The sequence below is a fragment of the Cebus imitator genome, unplaced genomic scaffold, assembly GCF_001604975.1.
Source record: "Cebus imitator isolate Cc_AM_T3 unplaced genomic scaffold, Cebus_imitator-1.0 Scaffold112, whole genome shotgun sequence".
In the NCBI taxonomy this organism is placed as follows: domain Eukaryota; kingdom Metazoa; phylum Chordata; class Mammalia; order Primates; family Cebidae; genus Cebus; species Cebus imitator.
Genome location: NW_016107427.1, coordinates 2,720,822 through 2,730,496, shown reverse-complemented (window position 1 = coordinate 2,730,496; position 9,675 = coordinate 2,720,822). Strand labels below are relative to the sequence as shown.

Below are 9,675 nucleotides of genomic sequence, written 5' to 3'. Positions count from 1 at the left end.
ACGTCCGGATGCAGTGAAGCGCGAGGCTGATTTCGAGGCACTCCGAAAGCGCGCCCCGCTGCCTGCCCCGTGTAGGCGCAGCCAAGGGCCGGGAGCTTTGCGGCGCGAGGGAGACAGGAAGGGCCCAGCGGTAGGCGGAAGGCAGGCGCCGGGCACACTCAGCGCCAAGGGCCTGCGGGAGCCTACCCCGTGCGGAGGGGAAGGGCCGCGGGGCAGCGACCGCGCTGCGGGACCCCAGAGCCGCGGGGAGCGCGAGGGCGGCGATGCCGACGTCTCTGGCCCGCGCGCGTTCTGGCTCACTCACTGCGCGCGAGGCCCGCCTGCCGAGTCCCGGGCGCAGCTCCAGCGCAGGGCCCCGCGGGGTGCCCCCGGCCGAGAGAGGATGAAGGCCGCGTCCCGGGAGCCGAGCCCCGCCCCGCCCCGCCCCGCCCCGCCCCGCCTCGCCCCGCCTCCCCGTCCTCGCGCCGCCGCGGCCGTGCGAACAGCCGGGGCGCACTTCTGCCAGAGGCCGCGCGCCGCGCAGGCCCGCCCCGTGAAGCCTCGCGCGCTCCGGAAGTGGTCATGCGACGGCGCCGAGGCCGGAAGTGGCTGCGGCCGGCGGCAGCGGGCGGCAGCGGTGGCGCTACCGGCTCCAGAGCTGCCTCGCGCGGCCGGGCGGGCGGCGCCGGTCAGGCTCGGGCTCGGGCTGGGCCCGGCGCGGCCTCGGGGCTGCCCATGGGGCGCGGGGGGCCGGGCCGGTGACGCCGGACGCCCATGGACGCCTCTCAGGAGCCGCTGCCGCCGGTGATCTACACCATGGAGAACAAGCCCATCGTCACCTGTGAGTGCCCGGAGGCAGGGAGGGCGCGGCGGTCGTGGGGCGGGCCTGGGCCGCGGCGTCCTGCCCCCTGCGCCCCCAGACCTCCAGCCCCCGGCGCGCTCCGGGCGGGGCCGCTTCCTGGAGGTGTGACCGGGGCTGTGGCAGCGGCTGGGCTCTCCGACTTCTCGGGGACGCCCTCTGACCTTCCCGCCGGGAGACCTCTGACCCCTGGGGGCGCCCTCGGGGCCGGCTGCAGCTGGGGTCGGCGGAACCCAGCGGACTCTGCCCGGGACGGGGCGCGCGCCGGCGTTGAGTGCTACGAGTCGGGGCCGCCGCCTCCCCGGGGTCCCCGGCCTTTTCTGCCAGACGGTTTTCCCCCTGGGCGCCCTTTCCCCAACTCCGGGGAAGTCCTGGGGGCTCGCAGAGTTGCAGGCGTTGGCGAAGTAGCAGCAGCTTGTTGCAGGGGGAAGCGTCCGACAGCCGCCGGGACTGCTTCGGCTCGTGCACGACGCTCCCCGCCGCGCACTCAAACCGTTTTACGGCTGAGAAAGACGAGGCCTGGGCGCTCCGGTGAGCTGCTGCCCGTGAGCAGCCTCCCGCGCGAGTCTGCACTACTGACACCCGGTGCCTCTTGGGTGTCGTCTCCTCCCGCACCCCTCCTTTACTGCTTATACAAAGGAACTATCTTTTTGTTATGGGAAAAATTTTCCCCAAATTTTACAAGTGTGACTGTTGTTTACAAGTTAAGAACACTGAGTTTCTGGGAAGTATTGACATGTTTGGTTGGCTTTTTGATGATTTGCAGAGAGGTGTTGCTCACTATTATTATTTCTGATCTTTGACGTTTTTTCTGTTTTCATTCCTGTGTGCAGTTAGTTTTTTCTAATGGTCTTTCATACTTCGAAAGGAAGCACTGTCTATTGCAAAATCTGGGTGCCCAGGCCACGGTAGACTGCATATCCTGAGAGCTCGTTTCCCCCTCGCTCTGTTGGTGGGTGGACCTGGTATGTTCGGTCTTGTTAGATCCCTGCGAAACTGTATATTTAAGGTTGAATTTTGTTGCTTCAGCTTTAGAGGATAGATTTTTTCTTTCCTTCCCTTTTCTTTTTTCTCTTTCCCACTCCCTCTTTTTTTTTTTCTACAGAGACCTAGACCATATGATAGACTTTCTTAGGAAAGTGGACTATGTCTCATTGAAAATTGGGAGACTTCTTTTTTTTCCTTCCCTGAATACTTGTCAGCTGGATTTCCCTACTCTGCACCTTCAACCCCAGAGGACAGATGTGGGTAGAGCGGGTCTGGAGGCCCTGAAATTTCCCAGGCGCTTTCCAAAAGAGCCCTCGGGGAAGCTGTGCTCAGTTCATGTTAAATTTCGTTGTCTTCTAAATCGTGAAAATTTTTCTCCTGAAGTTCTGTGCACATTGTGAGTGCTGGATACGTATCCACACATCTAATTATATCTTCTACCTCTTAGCTTGGTTACATTTCAATAGCAATATGTTCCTATAGGCATTATGTAAATATATTTCTGAGGAGAAAGTTCCCAAGCTCTATTGGATTCAGCCATAACTAAAGTAAAATTTGTTATCTCGATAGCCAGTGTTAGAGGTAAATATTTAATGTTTAGTTTCATACATGCAAGGGTGGTGGACAGCTAAAGGTTGCCGCTTTCCTTCCTGCAGGTTTAGATTCTCACTTCGGTGGAGGTTTTTTCCCTGTGTTTCCAGCAGCATCATGAATTTTCTTTTTTTTTTTGAGCGGGAGTCTTGCTCTGTCGCCCAGGCTGGAGTGCAGTGGCATGATCTTGGCTTACCGCAATCTCGTCTCCCTGGTTCAAGCGATTCTTCTGCCTCAGCCTCCCAAGTAGCTGGGATTACAGGTGCACATTGCCACGCTCAGCTAATTTTGTATTTTTGTATTTTTTTTTTTTTAGCAGAGAAACTAAGTTTCGCTGTGTTGGTTGGCTGGTTTCCAACCCCTGACCTTGGGCGATCCAGCTTCCTCAGCCTCCCAAAGTGCTGGGATTGCAGGCATGAGCCACCTGCCCCTCAGGATGCCTCTAGCAGCTCAGTGAATGTTAATCTGCACGGATGGTAGCACTGTCTTAGAAGGTGCAAACTTTCATTCATTGGAATCTCAGAAGATAAGGCTTCAGTAGACTTTCAACGTCAGCTTGAAAAATGATCAATTTAAAAGTAAAGGTTTTTTTTTTTTTTAAAAGCTGGCTTTGTATTTCCCACTTGAAATTCCATTTTGGTATATCTGGGACTGAAGCTTTGGGAAGCACTTGGCCGGGTTTTACTTCATACCTTCATCTTGCTCCCTCCTTTCAGCTATACAGGTTTTGAAAGGAGAAGGTAGGATAAGCAGTGCAGACAATGGTGCTAGAATCATTGCTTTTAAAAAAATCCACCCAGGCCGGGCGCGGTGGCTCAAGCCTGTAATCCCAGCACTTTGGGAGGCCGAGGCGGGTGGATCACGAGGTCAAGAGATCGAGACCATCCTGGTCAACATGGTGAAACCCCGTCTCTACTAAAAATACAAAAAATTAGCCGGGCATGGTGGCACGTGCCTGTAATCCCAGCTACTCAGGAGGCTGAGGCAGGAGAATTGCCTGAACCCAGGAGACGGAGGTTGCGGTGAGCCGAGACCGCACCATTGCACTCCAGCCTGGGTAACAAGAGCGAGACTCCGTCTCAAAAGAAAAAAAAAAAATCCACCCAGAGGCTAGTTAACTCTTAACAAATTTTTACTATTATGTACATAGTTCTCTTGGTTGAAATATTATTACCTCAGATCGGTTCATTTTAAAATGAAAGTAGAGTTGATACATGTTGTGGAATTTTTTTTTCATAGAGTGTATAATATTTTACTTCAGTGAAAATGCATTCTGCTCAGATCTTTCTGGGAAGAATATAGAATGTAACTGGTTCTGGTGAATTTAAAAACTGTTTGTATATAGGCATAGAAGAATGAAAACTTCCAAAGATTAAGGGTAATTGGAATGGATTATTACTTTAAAACCTAGCTGATTATTTCGTTTCATTTTTTTATTATTTTTCTTTTAGCGATGGGGTCTCAGTCTGTCGCCCAGGCTGGAGTACAGTGGCATGGTCATAGCTGACTGCAGCCTTGCTGGGCTCAAGTGGTCCCCTCCCTTAGCCTGCCAAGTAGTTGGCACTTCTGGTATGGCCCACCTCACCTGGCCTGAATTATTTTGATAATATTTTGAAGCTCTCTAAATGTTTTCTTTTTCTTTTTCTTTTTTTTTGAGACGAGTCTCGCTCTGTCGCCCAGGCTGGAGTGCAGTGGCGCAGTCTCGACTCACGGCATCCTCTGCCTCCGGGGTTCAAGTGATTTTCCTGCCTCAGCCTCCCCAGTAGCTGGGATTACAGGCGCCCGCCACCACACCCAGCTAATTTTTGTATTTTAATAGAGGGGGGGTTTCACCATGTTGGCCAGGCTGGTCTGGAACTCCTGACCTCAGGTGACCAGCCCGCCTTGGCCTCCCAAAGGGCTGAGATTACAGGCGTGAGCCACCACACCTGGCCCTAAATGTTTTAATAGACTTGAGTCCATAATTAAACCTCCTGCCTAACGGGCTCCTGTGAAGAGGGACTACCTCAGTAGGGGGTCTTCTTAAACTCAAAAACTGGTTAAAGCTTATGAATACTGAAGAGTACATCTGAACTGTGCAGGGATGGGAACTGAACATTAGTGAAAGTAATGCTTTAATGGGGTTGGGTGATGAATGACCTAATCATAGCAATGTGAATACCTGTAGTATAATTTATTAATCATGAAAAATGCCTGGTGAAACTGAAACAAATCCAGCAGATCCATTTGGTCTAAATTTAAATTTTAGCGTAGAGTTTTTTGAGCCACAGGGTCAGTTTTCTGTTTCAAAATAAACGCTTGGATTTCTGACCCAAGGGTGTATTGGGAAAGACACATTCCTTTTCCAGCTATCTCATTCAGCTAGTGATGAAGTGAATGTAATTCCAGTGATTTGTGGCTTTTCTTTGTTGACTGTCATCACACCTAAAATAGCACATAAGTGTTATTACCTTGGAATTGAATAGTATCTGAAAAATAATAGTACTCGCCCTCCAGGTGATCTGTTTTCACTAGCCTCATCTATTACCTGTTTCATTTTTCTGAGTCTCTATATTTGGGGGTTCCAGGTCTGATATTATAAACTTTTTTTTGAGACAGAGTCTTGCTCTATAGCCCAGGCTGGAGTGCATTGGTGTGATCTCGGCTTCCTGGGTCCTGGTTCAAGCAGTTCTCCTGCCTCAGCCTCCCCTGAGTAGCTGGGATTACAGGCACATGCCACCATGCCCAGCTAATTTTTCTATTTTTAGTAGAGATCGGGTTTCACCATGTTGGCTGGGCTGGTCTTGAACTCCTGATCTCGTGATCCGCCTGCCTCAGCCTCCCAAAGTGCTGGGATTACAGCTGTGAGCCAACCAAGCCCGGCGTTGATATTGTAAACTTTTAGAGAGGAAAACAGGCAACAGAAATGAGCTTTGTATCTGGTTGAACTTTGGGATTTTCCCCTGTAGGTTAAAGTTTTAAAATTTGCACATTGAAATTTTCTATGAAATGTGAAAGTGTGGTGCTTATGATTTAACCACCTCCTTACTACCAGAAAAGTCACTTTAAATGTCTGTTGAAATTGGTAAATATAGTAAATGTCTGTTTAAATTGGTAAACATAAACGCAGATTTTATTCCATATTGAATTCTCAAGGCAATATTGAACCAAAGATTGAAAAGTAGGAGAAACATTTCCTTTTAGGAAACCTAGTCATTGCATAGAGTATGTATTTGGAGACAAGGACTAAAGGCACCCACAAATGTGCTTAATTTACTTGCTGTGTCGTTTCTACCTGAGCATGTTTATACGCCATTCCATCTTGTCCACATGACCTCGGTTCTTACATCTTTTCACGGCCCTTCAGCTGTGAAATGGGTGGCTAGAGTAGCAGCCTCATCTGGTTGAGAAGGGGTGTGTAAGGCACTCAGGAGAGTGTCAGGATTACAGTCAGTGTGCAAAAAAATTAGTTACCAAGGTGAGGTTCCTGAATTTTCTCTATTCACAATGCTTTTAGTGTTCCAGGAATTTTTTTCATGGCATCTCTAGGCTAAAAGGAATACTTAAAAATTCTATTTATTAAGTAATTAGGTCCCAGTAATTTATTAAATGTTATGTCCTAACAGGAGCTGTTTGAAAAACACACATAAGTTGGAAGAAAAAAATATTTTCATCATTCCTCCTAACTGTAGCCGTGTGGTACTGGCAGGGCTCTGTGACACCTCTCACCTGGGGGTTGGATTGGACGCTGCTGCTCCCTTTGAGGTTTTTTTGTTTTGGGGGGGATAGTACTTGCTTTGTATCAGAGCAGCCACCCCATTTTGCGATGATAATGAGGTCATTGAAAGAATTGGAGCTCGGATCTGATGTTGACACTTGTGAATACCTTGTGTAGGGTTTCTACATCACAAGCATTGCTGTTTCCCTCATACATTTAAACTCTCTTGGTGCCTCTCTGCCTCTCTGTGTAGTGTGTGGGAAGCCATGGTGCACAGTTCGGGAACTCATGCTGTTAGTGTTACTAGCCCCACGCCAGGGTGGATCGAACTGATAGCCAGGTGGGGTGGCTTACGCCTGTAATTCCAGCACTTTGGGAGGCGGAGGTGGGCTGATCACCTGAGGCTGGAAGTTGGAGACCAGCCTGACCAACATGGAGAAACCTCGTCTCTACTAAAAATACAAACTTAGCTGGGCATGGTGGCACATGCCTGTAATCTCAGCTACTTAGGAGGCTGAGGCAGGAGAATCACTTGAACCTGGGAGGTGGAGGTTGCAGTGAGTCAAGATGGCGCCATTGAACTCCAGCCTGGGCAACTCTCAAAAAAAAAAAAAGTGAAAAGTTTTTTTTTAAATTTTTTTATTCAGTTCACACACCTTGTTCACAAGATGTGTTTTTTTGAAGAGTTTCTAGTAAATTCTGGTTTATGGAAATGACATTGAAGGGTCTGATTTTCTTTTTTTTTTAAAGTGTCGAATCTCTGAAATAATCAAATATGATGCAGCATGGGCAACATAGGGAATTCCTGTCTCTACAAAAATAAAAATAAAGTTAGCCAGGTGTGCCGATGTATGCCTGTACTCCCAGCTACATGGGAGGATTACTTGGACCTGGGAGGTCGAGGCAGCAGTGATCTGCTCTTCTTCCTGACACTACAACCTGGGTGACAAAGCAAGACCTGGTCTCAAAACAAAAAGTAAGTAAAATAAAAGTATAACAGGCATAACACGTGAGCCAGTCATTGTTTAGAAAGTTTTTACTGTGTGCTTCCACCAGAGGCCTGCCCGCTGACAGTGTGATTGTGTGGCTAACCCTGACTGAAAGTTGGCTACCTTTTAGTGGAAATACAAGTAACTGACTTAAGGATTTTTTTTGTCATGGAAAAGTTTGTTGCCAGTTGACAGTGTCTTCACTGGAGTCGCATGCTTTAGCCTGGAAGTGTGTGGTCTCACAAGGTATCGCAGGCTGATCTCCAAGCGCTGACTCTCCCTCCCCCACGCTCCACCTCTGGATCTGGTGGCTTTAGATCTAGAGTTAGACCAGGAATGGCAGAAGACTGGGGGGTCTTTTTTTTTTTTCTTTTTTCTTTTTTTTTGAGACGTGGTCTCACTCTCGTCCAGGCTAGAGTGCAGTGGCATGATCTCAGCTCACTGCAGCCTTGACCTCCTGGGCTCAGGTGATTTCTTCCACCTCACACTCCCAAGTAGCTGCTTGTGTGCCACCATGCCCAGTTAATTTTTGTATTTTTAGCAGAGATGGGGTTTCACCATGTTGCCCAGGCAGGTCTTGAACTCCTGGACTAAAGCAATCCACTCCCCTTAGCCTCCCAAAATGCTGGGATTACAGGTGTAAGCCACTGTGCCCAGGCAACTGCAGGGCCTTCAACAGTCCAAAACGTGCCCACCTCAGTGCTGGCCTCTAGTTGGGTTTGCCTCAGCCTCCTGTGGCTTTCTCGCCTGTGTCTTACCCTCCATCCTTCCTCCTCAAATCTTTCCTCTGTATCTGCTCTTAATGTGAATTTCAAATATATTCACAGTACTTTGGCCTTAGTATTTGTTTTTAAATTAAAAATTGATAACTTTGGAGTAATTTGTGACTTCTTTTTTCTCTCACAACTGACATTGCCTTTGAAATATATCTAGAATCTAGCTATATATAGGACCTAGCTGGATGATCTGGGATAATCACATCTTGAGCTCCTGAACTTAAGTCTACAGAGACCCCTTTCCCAAGTAAGGTCACATTGACAGGTTTTGAGGGTTAGGATGTTGTAGGCACCATGCCACCTGCTGCACCACTGTCTGTGTTAGCTACCAAGCACACAGTGGCCTGCATTCATCAAGCGTCTTTGGTTTTAGATAGCTACGTCTGTCTTTGGAGGTTTGTCCTTCCTGTATTCCTGACCAAGGGAATGTTATCTTGACATCTGGGCTTTTGGGTTCTGTATGTGCATACAAGGTGGGGAGATCCCTGCTTAGAAAAAGTTGAACCTCTTCTGTACTCTCTCCCTTACATGGCTTTGTGGATGTTTGTTACATGGTGTTTCATTTCTGAATATTATTTTAGGCCCCTGTTTGCAAAATAAAAAAAAAAAAAAAACAGTGACAGGGACCACAGGGACCATTGTATGTTTGGACATTTTTCTTATTTTTAACTGAGATCTGTTAGCAGTTTGAAGCCATTGTATGCATTTCAGAGTTAGCTGGGCGTGATGGTGTGTGCCTCTAGACCCAGCTACTTGGGAGACAGACCAGAGGATTGTTTGAGCCCAGGAATTCGAGGGTGCAGTGAGCCATGTTTGGTGCCACTTCACTCCAGTCTGGGTGATAGAGCGAGACCCTGTCTCTTAAAAAAAAGAAAGAACAATTTCAGGGTTGAAATTTTTTAGCAGATCCTTGAAACTGACAACAGCCCATTTAGATAGTAATTTTAACAAAATCTGTAGCATACCATTCGTGAGCACTTTCCATTCACCTAGACCTGTCAGTAAGTTTCTAAACATCCAGGTTCATGAGAAGGGCCATCAGAAGTCATTTTGAAGTTGAGCTGAGAGCTGGCTTTGCTGTGCCTGACCACGAGCGATGTAACTGTTTAGTAGTAGAGCTTGGACCAACATTAGGATGTCTGATGACTCCTGCTTTACCTAAGTACTTAGGGAAGTCAGACACCATCTGCTCACATGGAAGCGGGGAGGTTTGTCCCTAAAATTATGCCTCTGAGAAAGCCTTTGCCATAGAATTAAATAAAAATGTCACTTCGGCATTCTAAGAATTAAGTCAGCTATACACTAGAAATTTTTAGTATAGTCTTACTCATTCCAAAATTCATATTCTGAGAAGCTGATACTCAGCACTGTCTTTACTTCTCCTGTAGTCTGTTCTGGATCCTGGGTTGTCTAGTGTGGAGTATGGAGGAGTTGGGCTGTTCTCATCAGTAAGCAAACGTTACGGAGCTCTTGTTCCATGCCAGGCACTGTGCTGCAGGGGCTTGGGTTATGGCAGAGAGCAAAGATCCCAACCCTCTGAGAGTTTACATTTCAGCAAGAAATAGACAACAGACAAATTATGTTAGGTAATCAGGGCTATGGAAAAAAGAAAGAAGGATAAGGGAAATGGAAGAATTGTAACATTTCACATATTTTATTATGGAAGTTTGCAATATGTATAAAAGTAGACAGAATATTATAGAGAGATCTGACAAACCTTTCACTCAACTTCAACAATTAGGTGAATTGCCCAATCATGCTTTTCTATACCCCTCATTCTCCCCAGCATTACATTAT

At 47.8% G+C, this 9,675-nt stretch overlaps 1 protein-coding gene across 1 annotated transcript in view; it reads left to right on the top strand.

Moving 5' to 3' along the window:
- Window positions 1-578: 578 nt before the first annotated feature.
- TRAPPC10 (trafficking protein particle complex 10) overlaps window positions 579-9,675 on the top strand; it is a 92,876-nt gene continuing 83,779 nt past the window's right edge. Inside the window, exon 1 of the mRNA XM_037741990.1 lies at window positions 579-820. Coding sequence (XP_037597918.1) covers window positions 754-820 — 67 coding nt within the window. The 5' untranslated portion in view covers window positions 579-753. The remainder of the gene's footprint in view (window positions 821-9,675) is intronic.